General features: G+C 40.3%; 1 protein-coding gene across 2 annotated transcripts; it reads right to left on the bottom strand.

Moving 5' to 3' along the window:
• Positions 1 to 517: 517 nt before the first annotated feature.
• On the bottom strand, positions 518 to 26,849 carry si:dkey-27h10.2 (translation initiation factor IF-2). 2 transcript variants are annotated; one of them, XM_050044499.1, is made up of 10 exons: positions 26,698 to 26,849; positions 25,872 to 26,111; positions 25,591 to 25,707; positions 23,378 to 23,422; positions 23,134 to 23,213; positions 22,652 to 22,748; positions 22,485 to 22,571; positions 15,450 to 15,689; positions 14,880 to 14,977; positions 518 to 1,624 (listed from the first exon to the last, which is right to left on the bottom strand). In XM_050044499.1, exons 1-9 carry the CDS (start codon positions 26,729 to 26,731, stop codon positions 14,925 to 14,927), a joined length of 993 nt encoding a protein of 330 aa, XP_049900456.1. In that variant the 5' UTR covers positions 26,732 to 26,849; the 3' UTR covers positions 518 to 1,624; positions 14,880 to 14,924. The 2 variants fall into 2 exon arrangements, with proteins under 2 accessions (XP_049900456.1, XP_049900457.1); XM_050044500.1 differs by having other exon boundaries at positions 25,591 to 25,701.

The raw sequence follows: 26,849 nt of genomic DNA, 5'->3' as shown, positions 1-26,849 counted from the left end.
AGCTGCAGACTGACTTGGCAGAGATGGCTGCCATCTTGTTTTTATATGGACAAGTGTATCACGGTCTTACTTAAGGCAGCATATAGATGCCACACCAAAAAGAAAAAAAAAAATCATTATCAGATATTAACATTACAGTAACTTTTCATGTTAAAAAAAAATCTTGTAATAATATAAAAAAAACCCCATCACATACAGTATAACACAAAAAAACATTTTATTTTATTAACTGATCCTGACATTTTTTTTTTTTTTTTCCTGGCGTGGCATTAATACGTTGCCGTACTCATCACCACTAGATGCCACAAAAAAAAAAGTGTCCACGATTGAGGACAACAGGTCTATGTTAAGCAGGATGAAGTATAAGGTGCAGGAAACCCAAAAGGTAATGTCCATATATGAGGACACAGGAGGATATATTTTATTCATAATGTGGATCTATCACTAATTGATCAAGACCACTAAACAAGGTGTGAATAAATTCCTTCTAATTGTAAATAATATCAAAAACATATGGGACAGTTAAAATAAATCCTTTAATACATTCATAGGACATTCATATTATTGCAATTATTCAGCATAATGGAAACTTAACTACTGAATGGGAACAGCCTGGAAGAGCAAAATGCAGCATCTACAGTAATAACATCCTAACATTGATACAAGAGCACTTATTTCAGACTAACGATCCCATTTTGTCTTATTTTTCTGTATATTAAATTCTTGTTGTTATTATATATTACAAATGTGTACCAAAATACTAAAATACCAAAATGTATGATATTTTACGGATATCTTTGATCAGGGAGTCTGCAGTGAATTTAGAAAGCCAATACTTGTATTTACACCTACATGGCATTATAATAGTATTTATGTATTTACATTATTTAATAACCATTGATAAGATGAACAGCTTAAAACCCTTTGTACCAGTAACACTTTACCCTTAGTCCCCCTATTTAAGCAGTATAGACATATTTAATGCTTTAAAACACACTATAATGTAGTTGTAAGCCACTTTAAGGACATTGTTAAGTGTTTATTATTGTTTAGTATTTGCCAGCAATTATAACTTCTCCTATGAAGAAATATTTTAAATTAAAACAGCTGTATTTCTATACTGTAAATCCACAGCAGGAGTTATAGTCATTGACAAATACATTAATGAACACATATATCTGTTTACGACCACATTATATTGTGTTATAAACAATTTATTATATGTTTATATATTGTTTATGAATGCTTCTTTTGTTCTTAAGATATTTGTGACAGTTAGAAGTAAGAACTCAGCCTTAATGGTATGCAGTTTACCCAGCGAGCTACCGGGCATCCCATATACTGGTCAGGTCTATAGTAAATAGGGAGGACTTGAAATAATGTGTTACCTAGTACAAAAAAATAATAATATTTAGACTACAAATCTAGTAAATTGTGAACGTTTGTAGAAAAAAAAAGAAAAAAAAATAAATTCAGCTATTGGTAAAATACTTGAAAAGCTGAGCTCAGCTGACATTTAACTTCAAAAAAAGCTGCTGTGTTACAAGAAAATTTGTTTCCAACCAGGAGGCAACAGACAACTAGGTCTCACAGTCGTGTCCTCCACCGTGGTCACTTCTTCAATCTGAAAGAGAGAGAGAGAGAAAAAAAAAGCACAGAACAATGAAAACACTGTATCCTGTCCCATAGTCACGTGTCCTGCAATCACCTGCTTTTTCCCCTTGTAACTTCTGCTTTGGCCAAGTTTATGTGGCCTTTGCCATGACCTTTGACCTCTACAGAGAAACATCTGTTTGAGGGAAAGGATAGCTGACATAATCCTGCCCCACATCTATTGATGTGATTTACGGTTAACCGTTAAGCAGCTGCGAAAAAACAGGGTAGTCACTGAACGCTATGTGACAGCAGCAGAGGGTGGGTTAATCTGTGGATTTATCCAAATATTTGTCTAAATAAATACATAATTAGCTTTCAACAGGTTGAAAGTCCCGCTGGGCTGCTGCACTTTGACAGTCATTCCAAACCAACGTCATATTTCAAAGTTTCAAAGTTTCAAAGTGCTATTTTGTTCTCTCTAATCTGAACTGCATCCAATATAAAGGAGTTTGGTTTAAGACCTGTGACTACTGAGGCTCAGGTTGCAGGTAAGACTCCACATTGATCTTAGTTTATACAGCTATGCTGAGCTGAGCCACAGGGATAGATTGGGATCTGTGGAGACCAGTTAGCCACTATAGTGAAACCTGGCTGCTGAGAGATTGGGCATTCCAGGGGGGATTTAGCTGTGTGGAAGAAAATGCTCAACTGAATCCCATGCAAGGATGTGCATCCTTTTCAGTCACCCTCAAACAGAAAACCCACAAATGCCTTTCAGGTAAAACAATGACACTTTGTGAGAGCATTTTTTGAGGTCTTTTGTGCATCTTCTGCTTAAGACTTTTCAAATAATTGTTTGTGGAGGTAAAAAATATAGGTTAGAAGTTAAAATCTTAATGTCCCTTACATCTCCACACCTGAACATTATGAGATTTGTCACCGGACTGATCTTGTGTGTACTTTTTGAAGTGATGAATGTCTTTATTGGGGCTTTAAACGTGACAAGGGGCGTGCACAAAAACAGAAGTCAGCACAACTGGAGCGATAAAATGGATCAGAGCAGATGACTGATAACTCCAAGGTTAAGTATCCTGAACAAAAATGAGGGATGTTGTTCACAGCAAAACACGACACAGATATACGGCTCAGTCGTAAATAATCGGACAAAGAATTTCACGCAAATACGTAAACATGTCAGACACAAAACTGATTTATTATTAAAGGTATTCAAGTAATGCAGAAATATGTCACATTGACCAGTTCAGCTACAAGTGAAAGTATTGTGTCTGAGCTTAAGATGGTGCTTACAGTTGTGTCAGATATATACAGATATTGTCTGATGAAGTGTGACTAAAATAGGGTCAGGTTCAGGTTTGAATCAGGGTTAAATAAGGTTTGGCCTGAGGTCAGGGTTAAGGGCCAGTCACACCAGCTTTAATAATTGCAAATATTGGCAACAAAATCGATTCATTCATATGCAATTGTTGCCATCAGAAGATTTACCCTTAGGAGGTAAGTAAATCTGCACACTTGCATGCACTGAGTTCAACTTAGGGAAACTTTGACACATTAATTTGTGCCACTGGCTGATAGAAAGCCATCTCAGTGGTGCTGACCTTTGAGGGAATGATGTGCTGGATAGTCCAAAATGGCAAAAGTTGATGTAGCTTATTAACTTTGTTACGCCAAGTACTTTTATTTAACCCTCCTCTGTCAGAATACACTGCTCACCAAAAGAGGAATGGTGTGCAGAAAGTTATGACACAGGAGTCGATAGGGTAACTACCTCTTTTAAAGGTGCAGTATGTTATTCTGGAGAATGATAGATGATTGTTGAGTCTCATTCCCAAGTTATTATCACTGCTTTGAGTTGGGAGTTTGTTCCGACTATCAGCTGTTGGTCGTCAGTATTTGACAATCGGAAATGAGACTCAACAATCAACTATCTTTCTCCAGAGGTGCATACTGAGCCTTTTAAAAGAACTGAGCAAACTTATTGTTACTTCAGCGACCACGCTTTGCTAGCTAGCTAGCCCTTCAGTAGCTCTTCACCATGTTAAATTAATTCTGAGAAAAAACTGGATGGGTGAAGTAAACGGCCAAAAACAATGAAACTAGAAATAAGTTTGGTGAGCTATTTTGACAAAATAGCCTGTTAGCGGCTAGCTCAGCAGCTATAGTTTACTAGTAGTCCGGGGAGTAGTCACTACATCACCAAGCTTCTAGAGCCACACATTTCGGAAGGATGGACTGATACATTTCTGGGGTGAGATACACAAAAAAAAGAACAGCAAATGAGTTGATGCTGAATCTTTCCTATTAAAGTCAGAGTAGTGGTTCCCAACTGGTGAAACGCAGTCCAAAAGTCGGTCTTGGGTCCATTCTGAATGGACCGCAAGTGACTCACAAACGTTTCAAGTTTGTTAAAAACAAACTTTATTGGAAGTACAGTGAATTTTTGGCACAGAGAGTTTATTTTTTAGTGCTGTTTGCTGCTGTAGAGTGAGTGACTAATGGACAGCTACTTGACAGACAGCAAATTACCATGAAGATATGGCCAAACACAAATACGATGCTGAATGTATTAAATTGTGTGGAACTGAACTAATGACTAAGGAGAAATCTGGACCCTGAGGCTGGACCAGCTGGGAACCACTGAGTATCAGCATTGGATTATTCTCGTACATTGGTACCTGTTACCTTGTACTGATTATTACATACTGCTGGTGGTGTTGAATATACTTCTCAGGCTTGACGTGCAGATCTCATAAAAATTCTTCACCACTTTGACATGAACGTTTCAACATCAAATGAGTGACATCAAGCGAAAGGAAACTAAAGTTTTAACATTTTTAGCAACTTTCATTGAGCATCATCTGAGATTCCACCTGCATTCACTTTAAACTGTGTGTGAATGATGAGAGACAGAGATGTAATAAAGCCACGGTGTTAGTTTGACAGTTTGACACTGCCTGAGGAATGTGGAGTTGATGCCGGAGGCGATACCAGCAGGTGAATGAATGTCCGTCTGTCAGCAGGCCTCCTGATCACAGCGGCTCTGCCAACTGCACAAAGCCAGGCCAGGAATGTCTAAACCAGTCTGGAGAGGACAACAGGAGAGGAAACTGCCCCTACAACTGTAAACCTCCTGGGGTTTGGAGTCGCAGGTCACTGAGAGAGTCAGCTGCATTGGGGTCCGGGCATGTGGGTGTGAAAATGGTTGCATCTTCATGCTGTGCTGATTGTTTTAGAGCAAATTTAAACTTTAGCCATGTGAGCAGCCTGGCTCTGAGGATCGCGATGTTGGTTGGTCAGTTGATGACTTGACAAGTTGATATTTTGACAGTTTGGCTTCTGAATGTACTTAAAGTGCCACTACTATCTGGCTTTTTATAATAGTTGCTCAATGGTGCCCCCAGAAATTTTTCATAAGGGTGGACAGATGGGAGCACTGAAAAACCTTAGAGAGGCACACCAAGAAGTTAATCTCAGGACTTTGATTATCCTGTTGTAGTATGTAGGCCTGTTAAAAACAATGTCAATATCGAGAGTTAAGGAATCGCATACTGATATATTATGAGTTCTTATTTTACAGTTCATGTTACTAATTATCTGATATGCACAGACCACTACATTTTACAGTGCAGTAAAATGTTTTACAGTTTTACAGTTCACATTTTGAGCTCCACAATAATCCTGTTTTAATGTGTTATGAATTGAAATATGTTAGATTATTCATTGTTCTTCAAATACGCTGGTTGTCCTTTTCCTCAAAAAGACAAATATAGAATCTTGATTTATTTCATTTGAAATTTTAATTTGAGTACAGTGGATGTAAGGAACAAAACATTTCCTGGGAACAAGCCCTCTCAAGTTTAGGGGAGATTCGTGGGTACACATGAACCCGTTTTCATTCAGATATCTTGAGGTGAGAGTTCAAAGGACTCAGTGCTTTATTTAACACCCTTCCCAAAAAGCTATTCCGACATAGCTGGCACAAACGGATGCCTCAGGCCCTGTTTAGACGACAAGGGTTTCTCTAAAAACGGAAAAGTCTGTCCTTTGTGTTTTAAAAAACTTCTGCGTTTATATGACGACGTTATTGAAACGATCTCCGTTCACCAAAACAAGGAAGACACAATGGTGAAAGCATGCACGGATAACTTTGTCTGGATGGACGACGAGGTGGAGTTGCTACAGTAACAGATCTACACTTCACTTCAAATCAACAGGGTGAGCAGCACAAACAGAGCTCAGCATTGTTGTATAAGAATGTGTAGCTACCAGGTGCCTGTGGATATGTTGAGTTCTAATAACAGTACTGTTGGTTTGTTCAGCTTTGTCTGAATAGATAAATAAAAAAATTGAATGATATAAAAAACACTGTCATTTTTGGCATTCTGGCATTTAGTCCAAAACACTACTGTCCCGCCCACCAGTGTGGTTGTTTACTTTAACAGCGCTTTCAGTGATTTATGATCTCTGTCAATCATGACAACTATGTTTGCTTGCTCAGAGATTGTTAATACACACCCAAGCTTACACCCTGATTTTACAAATTTCCAAACAACAGTAACTTCTCATTATCTCATCATCAACTAGACGGCTGTTTCCTCCTCACAGAGGGTGACTTACAAAAAAGAACAAAGCACTAGTATCTAGGCAGAGTAGAGGCAACACTATCGACACATCACAAAATGTCAAGGGTCAATTGTACACAGCTAACCCACTTTGACTCTGCATCGTGTGACTGGAGTGCTCGCTCTATTTCTATATTCTCTACAAATTGTTTTCACTGTGTAACCCTCACCCTCCTGTTTTCTCGTCTTTGACAGACGTGCAGCATTGTGTCAAGAAGTGAAACATGCACTACTAAATTAAGCCCTATAAATGTTTTGTGGGCCACCTGCCAAAGTGGACTGGACTACAAAGGAGGAATCTAGAAAATGTGGCACTCCAGTTGTAAATTGTCTGAAGTGTAAACAGGGAAGGTCAGGGCCTAACATAATCTGACATCTCTTAAAATACATGGATGTAAGACAGGGAAAGTAGAAGTGATATTTTAAGTGACACCTCACTTCTACCTTGCTTCTAAACACCTGACCTGTGTGTTTTCTGCAGCAGGATAAAAATCAGCTTCAACTCAGAATTACAAAATTGCATGCTCTACTTTAACCTGACATTTAGGCCAACCAGTAAGCAATTTATCACGTCTCTTCCCCTGTGTTTCCCGCAAATATTGTTTCACGTATTTTCCAGGTTCTGTCATGTGCAGTGACCTTTGTTGAAATGTATCCCGGTTTGCGCCACACATCACAGCAGCCGCCACACATCCAATGCTGCAGAGACTTGCTCAATGACAGGCAAAGAATGTGGGCCAGTTGACTCTGACATTGAGGCCACATTATTTTCCTGCAGTCACTGCGTACCCTTTAATTAGGATTGTTCGACCTGTGACCTTTGGAAAGGACTTCAACCCAGAGGCCTCTGCAGGTCAGGGAAGTGAAGCAGGAAGAGGACACACCCTTTGGTTTTGATCAAGAGGCATGAGACAGGAAGCTAACCACTCAGGTTAGGATACAGTATGTAGACCAGGCCCCTTGGAAGTGCGCTGGGCTTTGAGGACAAATTTGTGGTGGTCAAACTGTGGAATTACAACTTCTGGGTCTGTTACGTGATGTCAATGAGCTTAAAATGATTTTTTTCCCCTAGACTTGAATTATGACAGAAAAGTCTGTTAATCACTGGATAAATCTTTCAGAGCGTCACAGGATTTGATCTGTTTGGTCAGATAATATTTGGAAAATCTAGAAGTGCTGCAAGATTAAATCATTTTATCCCCATTCAAGTTAGCGGAGCACTTCTGTGGTGGAAGTCTGTGGTGCAGCTGCTCTATGTGCCTAATGAAATGGAAGGAGTGCTGATCATCCAGTTAATTTTGTATGCAGCTGTTGAACATTTTGGCTGCATACACCACTGAGCAACTTGCATAGAAACAAACGGGGTCCCGCCTCCAACGCTCCTCCAGATCCCTTCATTCATCCCTGATACAGACACAAAGCAAAGTATCAACCTGGTGTTCATGTCTGATGACATCATGCTAAAAAGTTCAGGATCTGGTTTCAGTTTAAAGACGATCAGATTGACCTCATTTGTCATTGTCTGAGACTGTGTCTTAACAAAAGCCTACCATGACCTCATAAGGAGCTCAGTTTCAAAACTCACCTAAACTGTTTTAAGAACAACATCTCGCCTGCTCATCCTATGTTGTTGGGTGCACAGTTTACAATACAGTATGCTGATGGGACGTGAAAGGGAAAGGCATCCTCAGAGGTCAAAGGCTAAACACAACTGACAGTTTTATTATTTATTTATTCATTTTGTCCAATTACTGCCACTTGTATGCCTGGAATGACTAGTAAATATTTTGTACTTATACACTGGCGCTTTAACAAGTGAAACTGAACCCCTGTTCTTAACCTCTGCCACAGGATGTGTAAGTTGCACTGGCAGCAGTTTTGTTTCTGCCCAAGATTTTCAGGGATTTAACTACAAGTACATACAGCTCAGTGACTACATAGGTCATAGTCTGTGTCTTTCCTTCATTCCTCATGTGTCAGCTGTTTCCCCCCTCCCCGTTGTTTCCTGTGGTGCCTTGTTTGTCTCACTCTGTGTGTCTGGGCATGGCACTCATCAGTCCTGCTGCCAATCTGCCTCCTCACCTGAAAGCCATTCACTAATCAACCCCAGCAGTACAAATACCCTGGCTCTGCAGTTCAGTCTCAGCCAGATTGTTCAGTCTACCTTGCGGTGCTAACCATGGCCTACTTGTTGCTTATTGCCTTTTTCCTCTTGAATCGAAAAACCCTTTTCTCTGTGCCCAAACTCACTAGTAACCCATAGGCCTGCCACTCCAGCCTGCCAAACTGTTTCCAGCCCTGCTCAGCCTGTCTGCCCTGTTTCTCCCGAGTGCCTTGGATTAACCCAAGACACTCCTTCTTGCTTTATTGAAAATGAATCCAGTCTAAACCGAACAGCTGTTTGAGTCATGCTTCCGGGTCCAGTTCTCTCTGTACTCTACAACAACATAGACAACATGTCTTCACTTTTCCCCTCTGTACAAAAATACACCCGCCATTTGGCTCTCAACATTTAGAGTCAGATTCTGCGCAGTGGCGATCTCCGTGGTTTTGAGTTCCCGCCCATACACCCGTCTGAACAATTGCAGCTGCGCCATTAATGGCGAGCACACCTACTGGCATAGCTGACAGTCATGATGTACCACCCTCCTTTGATAGCATCAAATAAGTCATGAAAACCAAAGTTATCAGAAAAACAAACATTTGACAAAACATCAGCATGAGAAGAACCACCTTAATTGACAGAAACCATCGTTTTTTGATGTGTACTTTGAGTTTTTAGTTTGGCACATGTCCCATCTGCTAACATGGAGGGAGTGGGGTTTATAGGTAGCCACTTTAGTTGCTTTGGCAAAAAATATCTAGAAATTAATAACAGCTATTTTTAACATTTTAATTTTGACTTTTCATTGTCGTTGGCCTGCGTGATTCTCAACTGTAAAAATCTGTATCACCTTTTCCTATGAAATTTTGCCAAACCTCAACAGCAATAGCTTGTGTTGGATCTCCTGAGCTAAGCTAGCTATGGATTCCAGATTAAAAAGTCTTGGAGGACAATAGAGAATTTAACAGTATATGGACATATTCCTTTGCTCTTACCAACAACCCTGCAAAGATGAAGTACCAAACAATCATAAATAGCCCACTGCAGAGTAGCCACCTTGTGGTAAAACATATTAATAAATGCTCATGTTACTTTCCGTATAAAGCTCAAATATGTTTTGCAGCTCCGGGCAGATTTTTTAAAGAGCTTTTTGGCCAAAAATGGCTCTCTTAGTAAAGGTTGCTGACCCCTGGCCTATACTGCAGCCAGCCACCAGGGGGCAATTGAGATGTTTTGACTTCACTTTTGGGGGGCTAATGTGCCGACCATCTTTATTGTACTGTCTATAGTACAACCTCATTTCCTTTAGAACCCCTAAAAACTTGATTAGGAACAAGAAGTATTTCTCCAACCGCTACATTAATTATTCACTAAATAAACAATAATTAGAGATAAAATTTAGAAAAAGGAAAAAAGATATAAAAACTTTAGCAAATTTTGCTGGCTTCAGCTTCACATTTCTTGTACAGATATGTCAGTATTATTGATCACCTTATTTAACTCTCAGTAATATAATATTTCTTTAGGCGCTTCAGCATTAGTCATTACTCTCATGCACGCTCCAAAACTCATATGCCTGAAATATCTCTTTTTTTTTTTTAACATACAGTACACACTAGAGTCCTGTATATAATCTGACAAAGCTTTGTGGGTTGACAATGATAAACAAAAACAAACCAAATGCATGTTTTCATGAATGGCTGCCGTTGTGTGTTTGCCAAGATGATGGTGTGTGTGAGTGTCACTGTGTATCCCAAAACACTGACAAGAATGAACCAACCGTCTGCGTGGTGATGTTTATGAAACTAGTGATTATCAAACTATGAACATTCCTTGGGGATGTAACATATCAGAGCTTATTTACTTTATATTTACACAAGAATATTGCTTAAGAAAACAATGTCCAATTCTTTTCTCCTCTAATGCTGAATGACACTGAGTTATTGTTGAGGCATTTTAATCCAGCTGTTATGCTATCCAGGTGCTATCAACTCTTGCATAATGTAACATGAAGTGATATCAGAGAGCCCCTCTTCACTTCAGTCTGTAAGTACACGTCTGCCTGTCATCACTATTGTGTGTCTTGTGTGTATTTTTTTCTCACTAAGCATTGTGCATTTGGTGTTTGGTGATGACACACTCAGTCGTCAGCCTTGAAAACTGCATGTGCAGCACATAACCTGGGCGCTTTAATAGCTATCCACACAATTGCGAAGTTTTCAATTTCTTGCCCAAAACGTGATATTTTGTGGTAGGAAGTCAAGAGAGGAAGGGGCAGAACCAGCCTCCACCAGCTGTTCTCTTTAGTCTGCATTTTCCGACAGTCCCTCCCTCCTGTAAAGCTGCCCAGGTGTAATGGCCGACCTGCCAGTCTGAACCACATCAAACCTTACAAGCAGGAAGCTCCCCTTCACTGTTATTACTGAGATAAAGATCATCACATGCACCATTGTCATCCTGCACAACATAAATCTGTGTTTACACCTGAAACATCGGCCGAGGAAATTATGACTTCTGCTATTTCTGGGAAGCAGATAAAAAACAAATAGTTTAAGAATAAAATTAGTACACTTATAGTTTAAATTCTTAAAGCTTCTTAAAGTTTATCCTGAGCATTTAAAGCACGAACAGTATAAGCACTCAGCTTCAGATCCTTGACCCTCTTTGTCTCCATGACCTGTCTCTGAACCAGCACCTTTCCAGAAACAGCCTCTGCAAATAAAACAAGCTGCTTCCAGCTAACTACTAACCCTATTTGTCTCACACAGTAAAATCTCACTCTGTCACTCTCTTTTACCTGCCTCCTCCTCACTGTGAAATACTCATCCCAGGCGTTGCAGACAGTTTCCTCCAACATTGGCCATTAAACATGAAAGCTGGGCTCTGACTGGAAAATAACAAGTCCCAGGTCTAATTATGCTGGTTTAGTTTATGACCTGTCAGCTCATATCCATTACCCACAACTGCAGAATGGTGAGCAGCCTTTCAACTTCTGTTTCCAGCCTGCTCATCACTCCCCAGACCAGGTGGGAACGAGTGAAGAGTTCACTTTTCGCTTTTGTCTTCTCCTTTTTAAGTTAACAGTTTTACAACACGTATTGATTGTTTTAGTTTGGACTGCGGACTTTTACTGAGAGCCACAAAATTTCTCACAGTTTCTCACAGTCTGCTAAAGACATGATTCAGTCGTCTATGAGAGGCATTTTCTTTAACACTGAGTTTAATTGTCACCTCCAGACTACAGACAAATAAATCTCGATCTATAGGTTTTCTGATTTTGGACAGGAAACACGTCTGTCAGATTTTTCCAGTGAACAGTAAAACTAACTGAACATTTTCACAGAAGACACTTCAATCAGATGGAGGTTTAAAGCTATGTTTGTATAAATTTAAGAGCCGTTTACACAGAAAAGTTTGTCATCTTTAACTCTTAGAATACAGCCAGTATTTTAAACATGACCCATCTTCATTTCCAGTTGTTTTGCATAAGGACTAAAAAACTGACACCACATCAAAAGCATGTTTGGCAGGTTACCAGCAGTTTTTTTTAACTATTATATTACATACTGTCAGGTACAGGTATGATTAGAGACAACAAATCACTGAGACAAAGGTGAACAAGCTGTTGCTTACCATAATTTTGCATCATGTTGCATCGTGTCTTTTGATTTGTCTTACAACTTAAGTAAATGTGACACTATCAGACAGAAATCCAACTAGATGCTATTTATCTAAATATTGTTAAAGGTCCAGTGTGTAGGATTTGGGGGGATATATTGGCAGAAATGGAGTATAATATCCATAACTCTGTTTTCTTTAGTTTTTAATCACCTAAACATAAGAATTGTTGTGTCTTTGGTATAAGCCAGTTATACCTACATATGGAGCAGGTCCTCGTTCATGGAGTTCACCACTGTGGCCCAAAATGGACGAATCAAACTGTGGCTCAAGATACGCTTCTGTATTTTTGCTACAGTAACCATTGTTCTCCTACATGCTTGGCACATAGAAGTTCCGGACCTTTAAGGTCAAGAGTAAGTGAAGTCTCCTAGAAACTATGTTCATATATTGTGCTGTTTTCCCAGTTGTGTCGTGTTGAGAAATTTAGTTGCTTTCTGGGCGAGACCCTGGACAGGTCGCCAGACTATCGCAGGGCTGACACATAGAGACAGACAACCATTCACACTCACATTCACACCTACGACCAATTTAGGGTCACCAATTAACCTGCATGTCTTTGGACTGTGGGAGGAAGCCGCTGACACGGGGAGAACATGCAACTCCACACAGAAGGGCTCCCACACCCGGGTTCGAACCAGAAACCCTCTTGCTGTGAGGCGACAGTGCTAACCACCACACCACCATGCCGCCCTATGTGTACCATGTGTTTTTTTTTTGAGTACATGAAGTTCTGCGTTCTTGTACTGCACAGAAGTTAAAGGAAGGTGGTTGGGGTGGTGATGATTGCTGAACAAATTGGAGTCACTTCCTTCTGTGTGTGGTGAGGTTTAGGTACTTTAGAATGGCTTAGGTAAAGATGGTGGTTTTGGTTAAATATATAGTCATATATTACTTAAAGTAGGTTGGTCTTTTTCACAGAAGGCATTTTGACATTAAGATAGTAGTAAAAGCACAGGTAGAAATAACCAAATTAGTGACAGCTGTATTTCATTTAGCTACGTCAGGGTCCTGTACTGTGCATGCTGGTTCACTGTCACACTGTCATGGCTCACTTGAATTGAAAAGAGCCATCCTTGGACACATTTTCCACTGACGTTTGTCAGCTGAAGATCTATATTATACATTTATATATATCATTAGATGTAATTGTTATCCTTTTAGTTATCTTGAAGACCCGTTGCATGTGAGCAGGTATCTTGAGAGCTGAGTGTGTTTGCTGAGATGGAGATGCTTGGGATTTCTGAAGCCTGTGTTTTTATTAGAGCGGAGATGATCCGTGACTGCTTACACAGAGCATCTGAGCAGTTAGCTTCTCTGATGTGAGCTTATCGTCAGCTGTTAAGAGCGGCGTGAATTCCTCGGGCCTCAGGCTTCAGCCCCAAGTGTTTCTGAGCAGATAGGAAGAGAGAGGGAGCACAGGTGCAGTTCTGGACTTAACATCCTGCAGCACATGATGATTAGACAGAGAGGGCCCATGTTAGTACTCGTGTGAGAGGAATCTCATCCATCAGTGGAAGACAGAGCAGGAGGAACCAGGAAGAGAGAGGAATAAAGCCAGGTGAGGTTCACAGAATGATTTTGGTAGTAAAGAGGTGGATACCACGGGTAACTGAAAAGGGCCAGTGCCCTTCCAAGAGTCTGGATGCTGCCCGGAGCAGCAAAACAAATGAGTGCAAATGAGAGAGCTGGCGAGCCCAGTCCAACTGACCTCTGAGGTGCCAACTCACCCAAGTTGCATTGTATTTCTTTTTAAATCATTATCATAATTATTTTTATACTTTTTATATATTTTGATATATTATTATATATTTATTTTTTAATTATTTTATATTAATTTTTTATATGCTTTTAAAATTAAATATTACTTTCACACTGATTTATATGATGTGTTTCCCTCTTTTTATTATTAGCTCAGTCATTCTTCTTTCTCCTGTCTCTTCTTTATCAGCTACAAATATACACACACTCACACACATGCACACAAGTGCCCTATATAACCACCCTCAGTACAATAACAGTTTACTTATTTGTAACACTTGATTTTTGTTTGTTTGTTTTGGTTTGGTTTGTCCTGTTTCATCTATATTCCTTTTTCCATCTACCCCCATGTATGCATTGTATGTAACTACCTTGATTTTTTTTGTACTACCCTTTGACCTTTGCACTTAAAAAATGCTTTCAGACCTATAGATGAGCATGATGAGCATGAAGATTCATTTTCCTGGAAATAGTCTTTCAAATAAAAATTAAAAAAATCAACTTGGCGCACTTATGAACTATTCCCTCAGTCTTGATCAGTGGATTGAGTTTGCTCAGCTGTCATCGTGTGTCATCACCTAAGAGTGGAACTGGTCACGTCATAATGAAGATGTAGGTCGTAGGGTGCAATTAATAGTTTGTGAAAAAGCTAATAAGTGGACCTTGAGATAATATTATTTTGCAGACAGCCCTGCATTTACTTAATGCACAAAGTTCTATTAAAAATAATAAATTAGAAAAGCAATCAAAGGTAAAGTAGTAATAGTTTGAATGATATACTACATGTTGTGACTTTCTCAACCAGCAGAGAGGCTCCGTTCTGGGTGCAGCTTCCAGTGCGTATTTATAAACTACTGGATGTCAGACTGTCAACGTGATTTACAATTTTGGGGACAAGCACCCTTTATAATTTTAGATTTAATGGTTATGACTCCTCTATTTTTAATTCCTTAATTCAGGACGGGAAGCTGTAACACAGCACTCCCAGTGGTCGTATGTGAGGGCTGTGGAGCTGCAGTTTAGGGTGGGGGTTTTCCCTGTGCTAACACCTGAGCTGGCTGAGCAGAGGAGCAGCTGCAGCAGAGCGTCTGTGAGCTTACCAAGTTCCTGAAGAGAACCGCACAGGGGCAGAGAGGCGGTATGTCTCACACAGGACAATTGAGAGGAACGTCCCAGAATGTGCTGCTCCTCTCCAAATCTGTTTAAAGGAAGCCAGGGGGTAACAGTAGGTGGTTTAGAGATGTGAATCATGATGTTGTACCACTAGGAAAGAATCCTTTTAGGGCCAGTATGGAGAGAAAACAGTGACAAATAGTTCTAGGTGTATGTCAGCAACACATTAGGATAGGTTCAGTTCTTAAAATGTTGCTCATGAAAGGGAATTTTCTTGCAAACGGAAGAAGATTACGCAATATACAAGGAAATTAACAGACCGAATGACAGCATAGTTGTAAGTTCTCGTTTTTGTCACTTGATTATGAAAATGTGTTGAAATGAGTCATGCTGAAGTAAGTCGAAACTGAGATATGAACATGCAAGTCTACAGTAAATTCAACAAACTACACAGAGGAAGCTGTCTTCTTTCAGTCCTGAGTGGTTGAAGACATATGTTTTAATCAGCAGATGAGTGTTTGTACCAGGCATATCAGTGACAAATGTTAAATACCAACCTCTCAACTGACAGACATTGTTGCTGTTGTTCTCATTTGTCTCCTTCAGCGACTCCACTGAGGTCTTGTTGGAGACGGTGCCTTCATCATCAGTTTTCTCCTCCACATTCTGCTCTACAGGTGCAGCAGGAGGAGGCTGCTCAACGACGTCCTCTTTGGGTTTGTCCTCAGAGCTGTCTGGGGATGGGGCTGGGGGTGCAGACTCAGCGCTGGGTTCGACAGCAGGTTTATCGGCCTCAGCTGTGAAGGACAGCAAAAACAAACCACAAAACTTGTTCAGTGGTTTTCGGGAACATTCTGTTTCTGTTACCATTAATCCAGTTATAGCGTGACACTTAGAAGTCAGAACAATATGGATTAAATGAAACAACACGCTGGTTGAGTCATAATGGAATATACTGGAAACAACATTTATGTCATGCCATATTTACAGGAAGTGAGACTGTTGCAATAAATGCATTGCATAACGTTGTTGAGACATCATTTAAACTTCTATGACATTGCAGATCTGATATTTGGTTCACTGTGCTCTGTACAATGGTGAAGGAAGTACTCAGATCTTTTACTTAAATAAAACTACTGATACCACAGTGTAGAAATACTCCGTTACAGGTCCTGCATCAAGGTTATTTTTATTTAAATACAACTTTACTAAAAACTAAAACCAGGTGTTAAAAAACATTTTAGAGAACTGAAATAAAAATGTAATAATAATAAATATTGTGTTCTCACAATGTCTTTAGTTTTAGATTTTGTCAATTTGCTCAAATTTGTTAGCACTACAAGCACGAGGAGGCGCTGGTGAATGTTTATAGAGACTGGGATGACAACATGACTGTGAGTCAAATGCTTTCACAAGGTGCTTTTTGTATTGTAATATCTATTCTGAACTTCTTAAATCTAACAAAAACTAAACTAAAACTAAACATTTAAAAGGATAAATCCTAAACTGAAACAAACAAATCCTCTGTGGAAACACAACGGAATTGAAAACAAAATAAAATGTAAAAACTATTGAAAAACATAAATATTTTAACTCTGCCTTGCATTCAAACTCTTACATCAAAAATAGTTACAAAAGTAAAAGTTGTCATTATGCAAAATCACCCATTTTAGAATGCTATGTGTTATTTAATTAGTGATGCAATCATGTGTTCATCACTTTAATGTTGCAGCCGGTAAGGGTGGAGCTAATTTTCTTGACCTTCCATACTGCTGGATAATTTAATAATAGTAATAATACATCAGAATTTATAATCTGATTTTATTTTGTACTACAAATCTCGATCTACAAAGTAACTTAAGTTATCAAATAAATGAAGCGGTGGAGTAGAAAGTACAACATTAAAATGGAAATACTCAAGTACAAGTACCTCAAAATAAACATAAGTACAGTACTTGTACTTAGTTACATTCCACCACTGGTTCTGTGCTTAGCACCCACATAATGACAGTATTTCCATACAGCCTGAAGTGGTTTTGCCCTCACTGACAGTCAGGGGGGGATTTCTCTTGGGCAAAGGCATTTCAGGAGGCCACCATGTTGGTAATGAGGCGGCTGATTACTGACCAGTTCCTAATGAGCCACAGCCATGCAGCTGTTGGAGGCTGTGGGAAAGTAGGGCGGCCCCATCATTATCTGACCCTGGGTTAGGTGGAGGGAAAGCGGATGATGAAGGGGAGAGGAAGGTGACCATTGCTCTAGACATTACTCTGCCATGAGTAAGATGGCTCCTCAGGCATCATTCCAACCTTCAGAGACTCGTCACGTCCGTCTGGTTTATGGCGGGTGACTAGACACTTTATCACAGGTGGACCCCTGACCTGACTGTCAGCTCAGCGTTCTCCTTTGGTATACTCAGAGTGGACATGTCATCTGTATTTGGTACTTGTGTGAAAAGAGATAAATTAGAATGCAATATTTAAAGAAATAGTTCGATATACTCTCTTGCTGTTGCACTGCGCACTGAGATAAAGCTAGGTGGCAGTTGACGTACTTGAGAAAGAGTGTGTAGGATTTAGTGACATCTAGTGGTGAGGATTGCAGACTGCAACTAGCTGAAACTTCTCCTGGTTAGAATTCCTTCAGTGTTCATTATTCAGGAAGTTTTACCGTGAGCCATCATCCACAGGGGTCTTCAAAACAAACAGACTATGTGATTAAAACACATAAAAAACCAACACTAAATTAAGCAGTTTCACATAACTAATAAGTGTTTCTCCAACAGCTTTCAGCTCGTTAGGGACGGGCTGCTAGCCCAGCACCTGCTAATATTTGCTCCTCTTTTTTCTCTCATAACTTAAAAGCCACACGTTTAGGAGGTCTTTTCTGGGAGCCGAATTATCCACAGAAGTCTCTTTCTCTCCAAAACAAACAGACCTTGTGATTTAAAGTGGTAAAAACACTGAATGAAGCAGTTTCAAGATGAAAAAAATTAGCGCTTGTCCGATGTTTCGTCGTGAAATGGCTGCTAACTACAGTAGTCAAAATGAAAACATGAACGGCCCTGTTTAGAGTCAGGGTTTAGCTTGTCTGTTCTGTGCTACTGTAGAAACAGTGCAACATGGTGACCTCTATAGATGAGGAACTGCCCCTGTGTAGATGTAAACAGCTCATTGTTCGGTAACGAAAACGCGACAATTCTTATTTTCAGGTGTTTGTACACTAAAGAAAACATACTTATTATTCATTCATTCATTCATCTTCTAACCGCTTCATCCTCTTGAGGGTCGCGGGGGGGGCTGGAGCCTATCCCAGCTGACATCGGGCGAGAGGCAGGGTACACCCTGNGGGCTCCCACACCCGGGACCGAACCGGCAACCCTCTTGCTGTGAGGCCACACCCGGGACCGAACCGGCAACCCTCTTGCTGTGAGGCGACAGTGCTAACCACCACACCACCGCGCCGCCCCATACTTATTATATTATATTATATTATATTATATTATATTCAATTTCTGCCAATATATCCCACTGAATCCTACATGCTGGACCTGTAATCTTTTCTCTATCTCTCTTAGTGGAGCACAGGCCATCCACAAATCTTCTCCAGCACTCTCAGTTCTGGGTCGCTTTTTCCAGTTCCATCCAGGTGTACTTTACTTCCTTTGCCTCTATGTCTGATGATTTCCTCTGACGGTTTCTCTTCCCTTGTGGGTTCAGTGTTAGAGCCTCTTTGGTTACATTGGTTTTTGGGTCTCCAAAGGGTGTGTCTGATCCAACCCCACTTCCTTTTCCTCATCTCTGTGTCTGTTCTCTTTTGATTTAATTTCTCCGGCATAATTTCATTTCTTATAGTGTTTGGCAGATGTATCTTCAAGATATCTTGGGTACTTGTTGACACAGGTCTGGAGTTTGTTGGTGGACTGAACCATAGAGCCTCCCTGATGTAACACTGGTGTTGAATATCCTGAGTTTGGTGTTTTGGTGTTTGTCCTTTGAGTTCCAGATGGACCTCAGTGAAACAAAAGCTGTTTCAACTCTCCCAATCTGGGCTTGAATGTCTGCATCTGTCCCTCAGTCTTTGCCCACAACTCTTCCAAGTCTTCTAGCTTTGCTCCTTCCGTGTTATTGATGTGCATTACTTTGGTCTGGTCTGGCAGATGTTGCTAGCAGGTAGTAGTTACCTTCGCAGAAAGAAAGAAATAGCCAACCAGCGACTCTAAAGCTTACTTGCGGAGCAGCAGCTGGGTGCTGTAACTATCCCGAGTATTTTAGATGAGATAAAATAAAATAAGGAGATTTTTTATTGGGCATTTGAGAGAAACAGGCGACATAACAGCACACAGCCTCTCCCTATACACACAATACATCCGTAACATTAAGCAATAGACAGACACACACACTTCATCTCTTACTGTACAGCAGTTTGATTGATAGCGGAACGAAGGAAAATTTATACCTGTTCCACTTACAGTTTGGTTACCTGTAGCTCCTGCCTGAAGGCATCAGCTCGTACTCTTTGTGAAGGATGTACTTTGGGTCACAGGTGATTTTAAGGCCCTGCTCTCTGACTGTCTCCTCACATATTTCCTGGAAAGCATGCCAACTATTTTTCCAGCCCTTCTGATCAGGTATTGGAGATGTGATTTGAGTTTGACAGACAGGTTACCAAACCATGCAGCGGTGCCATAATGAATAACAGACTCAAGAGCTGCCCTGTAGAACAACAGCATAATGGTGTTATGCACGCCATGGACCCCGAGCCTTCTCAGGAAATGCAGACGCTGACTGATTCATAAACAATCATACTCCACCCGATGAGTCAAAATGAATATCTAAGTGCCTAAATGTTGGAACTTGCTCAACTCTTTACGTGGTGATTCTTACTGGGCCACTGTCACCAAAAGACCTGGGACTGAAGATCATTTCTTTTTTCTTTTTTCTTTCTGACATCAGTAGTTGCTTGTGTACTTTCTACATTCTTTCACCTGCTGTTGTCTGCTGTTGCAAGAAATACACAGTAACATCAGATTATAGGGGTTCACTTTCATTTAGTGATGGACGAAATGTCCAAATAAATCTTTCTGAATGACTTTTTAATGTTCAGTGTGCAGGTCCAGGTCAGCCGATTGAACATTTAACTGCTCACGCATCCCCAACTTTTCCCACTCATCCACTTGCTGTTATCGTAGGGTGGAGCTAATGTTGCCTTGTACGGTGAGTGAATGTGAAGCGACTGAATTGGACGCATGGAGATCTCCACTAGCAAAGGCCAATGGAGGCCAATGGTGCACTCACATGTTTCTTGGACGGATGTTCTATTGACAAAGATGAGTTTATACAGTAAGTTGTAATGTGGATGCCACATAGATGCTACAAAGATGATGTGTTGCATGGCATGCAGCTCAGAGCATTTAAACAACAGGTTAGCAACATAGTGTAAAGGACAATGATCAGGTGAACCATGATATGTGATTGGGAACACATTTTTCAGATTATTCTGACACCACATGCAGTTTATATTCCGCCTTCATGGGCACATCTCTTGAAAAATGTATTCTTATCTCAATGCAACTTTTACCTGGTTAAATAAAGCAATAGAAAGAGGAAGTCTTCGCACTAAACCCATAGAAAGTGCCAAATGAGACTGCTGATCCTTTGCAGGTGAAATACTTTTCACTTACAAAGGAATGCTCAGTCCTGTTAAAAGTTGACAAATCTTTGATAAGTTTTGCCTTTGTCACTTTTGTTTCCTTTTGTTTAAAATGCCACAGACCAGCCATGTTGTATGATGTGCAGCTTTGCAAAGTTTCTTAGTGCTAATAATCAAATTTTCCACTTAGTTGCCTGGTGGGGTTTATTTTAGTCATCAGTTGGCCCAATGATGTAATGATGCGTTCCTGTAACACTTTACACTTATCGCATTAGAACTGTGTGTTTTTAAGGAAGCTTCTCATAACTTGAGTCTCAAACATTTGAGTAGCTTCCACTTCAGATCCAGACAGAACGTCTTAATATGGTATGTGTTAATATATTTAAAATTTAAAAAAAAAAAGGCGAAACAGTGTGAGTGTTTCCATGAGGTTAAGTGTGTGAGATGAGTGGTTGTGGTTGTGGCTGTTAAGATGAACAAAACTGTCGTTATCTTCAGTCCTATCTCACGCACAGAAGTTTCTAGTACGTGCTGCAGAAGCTTGGCCTTGGGGTATAATTTGCTAAGCGTCTGGCTGATTTCTTTAGCGTTCACTTAACTAATTGAAACACTTGAGATACAACAAGTGAGTTTGAGTGCACTGGACAAGCAGTCATCATTATCAGCCTGATCGGATTCTTCTCTTTGCCATTAAGTTAAATCAAAACATCAGTGACAAACCCAGATGCATGATTAGAAATGTCGCTGCCCTCCTGCTCTGATTGCTCACAGTTTCATTTCTTTTCTTTTCCGTGAGAGGAAGAGAACCATCTGAAAGATAGCTGCTTTTCAAAGCGGCCAAAAGCACTGGCCATTTAAAGAAAGTGTGGCCCCCCAGGGCAGAGAGGCAGGCCCGGACATGAAGGGTACGTTTTACCTTTCTAGGCCAGCTTGGGTAGATGTCTTTGAGTAAGACAAGAACACTTCAATCATTGTCACACAAAGGAAAATGTCAAAACAAAATGATCAGAGTAAGCACATATGGCTGCAAATGTGTAGTTAAAAATGTAGCAGAAAATATACAAATTAAAGAGGAAGCAATTCCAAAATATTTTGGCCCTGTTATATATAATATTTGTTTTTTTGACATGCTGCATATGAAGAAAAAGACTTTGATAGTTTTTAAATCATAATTTGAATTATACAGAGCACTCATTTTGTGTGGCAAAATGACCTCATGCTTAACACGCCCTGTCAGCTGCAGTTATGGCAAACTGAGCATGCTTGTATTTTGTTAACTTGGCTTCCATTTCCATCAAGTGGTAGACGTGAGTACTGCAGGCCACATTTTCAGCTTGTCTCTCCTCTCAAAGAAAGGAAGCGATGCGTGTCAGTTGTGCATACACTCTCCGTCACAGACATTTCAAAATTTTCCACAGAAGTCTTTAGCTGATCTCAAATCATCTACATAAGTTGCGTGAGTCAGGCTGCTGTGAGAGTTTCAGGTTTCCTTCCTATGAAATTCACACCAACTGTGCTCACAGTCCAGTCACAAAACATGCTGTGGTTTGATGACATTACTTGACATAGCCTATAGTAAAAATTTATCTTTCTTTTTTTTATTACATATCAGCATTAGGATGACAAATCAGTTCCTGTAGTGGAGCACATTTTCTGATCAGGTTTGACTATTTTAAATGCTTGCAGGACATTCACAGTATCTCACAGTATCCCTGAGTTAAATTAAAGTGTCGAGGGCTCACAAACTCTACTTCCTTTTATTCACTTTAACTGATGTTGTAAAAGAGGAAGGAAAATAGCACACAATTAGCCCACAAAACACTTCAGAATTCACAACATGATTTGCTACAACTGAAACAAATGTCCTGTTCTGTGTCTTTGAGCTCGGCTGACACAATGACACAATGAAAAATGATTCTCATTCAGAGGTTTGTACTCACCTTTCTGCTCCTCCTGTGCTTCAGGTTTTGCCTCTGGTTCTTGCGGCTCTTGTGTAGTAGTTTCTGCACTTTCAAAGGTTGTCAGACCTAAAAAGCGTACACAGAACAGGATTTATAATATTTCTGCAAAACGTTGTTGATATACACTATGAGTGTGTTGCACTGACCGTTCTGAGGTGCAGAATCAATAGGCAACTCAGGCTCAATAGTGCTCAGAGGGATGTTGGCTTCATCTGGTCTGGAAGTAAAGTCTACAGAGTAGCGCTAAAGGAAATGACAGTTCAGAACACACACATTAGTGCCACAACATTAAGAGCATTGGTCGACAATTAGGGAATGAGACAACTGATACCACTTTCATGTCTGTATGCTTAATATAAGGCTTCCTCCAGCAGCAGGAGAATCAGATTAGCATAAAGACTGGAAACAGGGTGATGTTTGTGTTTGTTTGTTGTAAAAACAGCAATGTCATGATGTTACCTAGTCGTCATGCTAAGCTATGCTAACCTGCTGCCAGCTGTACCTTCATATCTTAAAAAATAAGGTATCAGTGTTCTCATCAACACTCAGAAGAAGGCAAATAAGCACATTTCCCAAAGTATTGAACTATTCCTTGTATGGTGTGAAAGCAAATGGCTCCTCTACTGACCCTTCCTCTCTTCCGTGCGAAGTAGCAGGCAACTCCAAATGCAAGAGCTACGATGATGATCACAACTAGGATGATGATGCCTGAAGGAGGTAACACAGTTTGAAATAATATTTATTAAGAGGAAGACATTTGCTCACATTGTGGCGATACAATGTGGTCTCACACCAAGACATATTTCTACTGTTGAGGGCTAAACTTACAGTAGGTGGTATCATGCACTGAAGCACATTAAAATGCAACTCACCAGTGCTGTCGCTTCCTGCTGCTGTCTTTGGCTCAGCAGTGGGGGCTGTAAAAAATGCAAACAAATGTAACATCAAACAGTGCCACTGAATATGAATGTCAGTATAAACATGCTAATGAGCAGTCAAATGTCCCTTCTGTTCATGATACAGTCAGAAGGGAAAGCTGTTCAGTCCATTTTTAATTACATATTCAACTAGATTAAAGCTGTACTAATAGGGTTTTTTGCCACTTGGGAGCAGCAAAACAGGCTGAAAACACAGTGGTGACATTATCACCTTACCAACCCAGTCTCACAGAAACATGCAAAATGACCACAGCCTGTCAACAGCACATTACGTGGTGGTGGTACGTAAATGCGTTAAAACAATGCCAACTGGAAAGTCAGTTGTGATCCTTTGTCATGGTAGACACACAAATTCCTTGGTTCAGTAATATCATGCAGTGTGCAGTGGTGAATTTTACAACCCAGCCCACATTTGTATATGGGCCCCATGTAGTTAGCAAATGAGCTGAAAAATGGGCCCTATATGGGACTGTTCAAGGGTTCCATAATGGCCCCACATGGGTGGGTTTACCCAAGTGGGCTCCACATTGGTTATGCAACGGCTACCTGGGTACCAAGTGGGTATGAGGCCCAAAATAGGCATAGTACCTTGGGCCCACTTGGGTGAAACCACCCATGTGGGCGATTGGCATGGGGCCATTATTGAACCCTTGGACAGTCCCATACAGGGCCCATTTTCAGCTCATTTACCACCCACATGGGCCCCAAATACAAATGTTGGCTGAGAAGGCCGTATGAAAGGCAACAAAGTCCATGTAGAGGGGAGGTCAAGGTGGGGAATGAGTCAGACAAACACAGGACTTTCACCCAGGTGATTGCTGTTTGTGTCCTGTGTGAAACTATAAGTTCTTTTTTTTAAATGATCAAATTGTTCTTTTTTTTTGACATTCACAGCACACAGCAATGAAAACATAATTCTCAAAATGAGGAAATGACAACCACAATGCACACAATGAATGTCTGAAAGACACTAAAAGTCAGCGTGGATTTCTTTGAACTTAGAGCACTCATATATTACATAGTTACGTAATGTTATGTAATGAACTTACGACACTTTATGAAGTACTTACATCCCATATGTAAAGAAGGTCATTTTAACCCAAACCACAATCTTTTCTAAACATAACTGAGTACTTTTGGTGGAAATACACCACCTATGTCCATCACGTGATGCTATTGGGCCCAAAAAGACTTTTCCCATTAACTTACATGGGAAAGGGACGTCTATAATTGAGTGGATGCAATTTTTTGAGTTTCACAGCCCCCAAGATCCCCAACAGTCCCTATGGATTTGATTCATTTGGTCCAACAACATTTTGAAAGTCTAGAAAAGCTGCATGATTGAATCATTTTTATCCCCAAAGTTGGCAGAGAGCCAAACCTGAAATTAGCCACCACACAAACACTTGCCTATTTGCACTTTTAAGAGACACAGAGCTACATCTGCATTAATTTGGAGTTGTGTTTCTGTCCACCTGATAATTGTAACTCCAATATGCACCTTCTCAATAACTCCTAAGGGAAATATCTGGCTTCTAGCTGCTAAAATCTCCACTATGTTCAGCTGATAGTTGCTAACTCTGATAACCCACATGGGTTCCCAGAGTCAAGTCAAGTCAAGTCAAGTCAACTCAACTCAACTGACTCAAGTCAAGTCAAGTCAAGTCAAGTCAACTCAACTGACTCAAGTCAAGTCAAGTCAACTCAGCTCAACTCAGCTCGACTCAACTCAATTCAACTCAGCTGACTCAAGTCAAGTCAAGTAAGTCACAGGAGGCAACATAAATGTCAGGTACACAGCACACACATTCGGACATCAGAGAAAAACATGTCAGGGGGACTCAAATGCTAATGGATAAAAGTAGCTCTTTAGCCTGGATGTCAGTGGAGGAGGAGGATACCATTCCCCAGTTTGGGGGCAGACAGAGTAAAGGCACGATCACCCAAGCTTGAATTTGGAGTGTGGGACAACCAGGAGCCCCAGGTCAGGGGTAAGGGGGCTCGTGCATCATTCATACATAGAGACACAAACAGAGCCAGGACAAACATGACTCATCTCCAGTACTAGCTGAACAAAGATTAGATTAGACTAATGACGGAGCATCAAATGGTACAAAATGGTTTATTTGTCAGAAGACTCAACTCACTTTTCTCTTTGGGCTTTGGTTTGGTTGCAGTCTTAGTGGTAGACTTCTTGGGTGTAGGTGTGGTCACTGAGGGCACTGGGGTGTAGCTTGTATTGCCAGGACTTTCATTACCTGAATCTGAGAACATGTTATTCCACAAGCAAACAATGATACAGACAGGAACAAGGAAGACATGATGATGAGTGGATGGTCTGTAAAGTCCAAAATAATTGTTTTAGAGGGAATCCAACACTTAAGGGTACATGCATATGGAAGTAAATAGTTACAATAATAGCTCTCACCCTTCTGCTTTGTTGTCAAGGGTGAAATGGTGCTGTTGCCCTTTGTCACATTCGTGCCACTGCTGGTAGTGACATCCATTTGTGTTGTGTTGATGATTGGGCTGTTATCAGTGGTGGTGGTGTTGTTGTTGCTGAGGGTTGTTACAGTGGTGGCGTAAGTGATGTCTGCGCCAAGTTTGTCTGAAGCTGTGGTTATTGCTCTGACTGTTGTATTTGCTGTGACAGAAGCCACAGCAAAACCTGCAGAAAACAAAATAGCCTTTTCAAAACTATTCAATAAGTGAACACAAATGTGAGCAAAGCTAAAGCACAAAACACTAGTTCGAGATCAGATTCAACAGACTTTACTTTATGTTTTTCTTGGTGTTTGTTGGTTTTCAGTTTTTGTGTCTTTGCATACATACAATAAAGAATTAATCACACAAAACAAACTTCACTGCAGAGTAATGTTGTGTGTTAATGTTTAAATCAGCCCTGCACTGCGACTTGCAGTACCTCTGTTAACTGTAAGCCTTAATGGGCACCAGCTATGTAAGAGCTGCTTGCTAAGGTGTGGCCCTGCTGTTTTACTTATGCACTGTGACTTCGGGTTTTTATCCATTAGCAGTAACATTTTATTATATTATAATTTCCATTGGTTTTTTAAGACAACTAATTACCTGATGCCAGATAAAAACTGAACATCTAATCTACAGGGTTCTTGGTAAAAACACTTTTGTATTGACAACAAAACTTAACACTTTGTTAGTGATAAAACCAATGGTTAATGCGGTGTAATCTCATACGTTTCAATAATACAAGTAAACATATACATAAAGAGCCTTACCCAGGATAAAGAAGGAAAGACCAAGCGAAGGCATTGTAAGTTTGTCTAAAGGCAGCAGCAGGTGGAAAAAGCTACAAAGTCTAGATTATTATCAAAGCTCTGAGCCCGGGGGTGATGCTTTCTTTTGCTGCTTTTCTTCCTCAGTGCCTCAG

The sequence above is a fragment of the Epinephelus moara genome, chromosome 5 (genome assembly GCF_006386435.1).
Source record: "Epinephelus moara isolate mb chromosome 5, YSFRI_EMoa_1.0, whole genome shotgun sequence".
Taxonomy (NCBI): domain Eukaryota; kingdom Metazoa; phylum Chordata; class Actinopteri; order Perciformes; family Serranidae; genus Epinephelus; species Epinephelus moara.
This window is presented reverse-complemented; position numbering and strand designations above follow the sequence as displayed.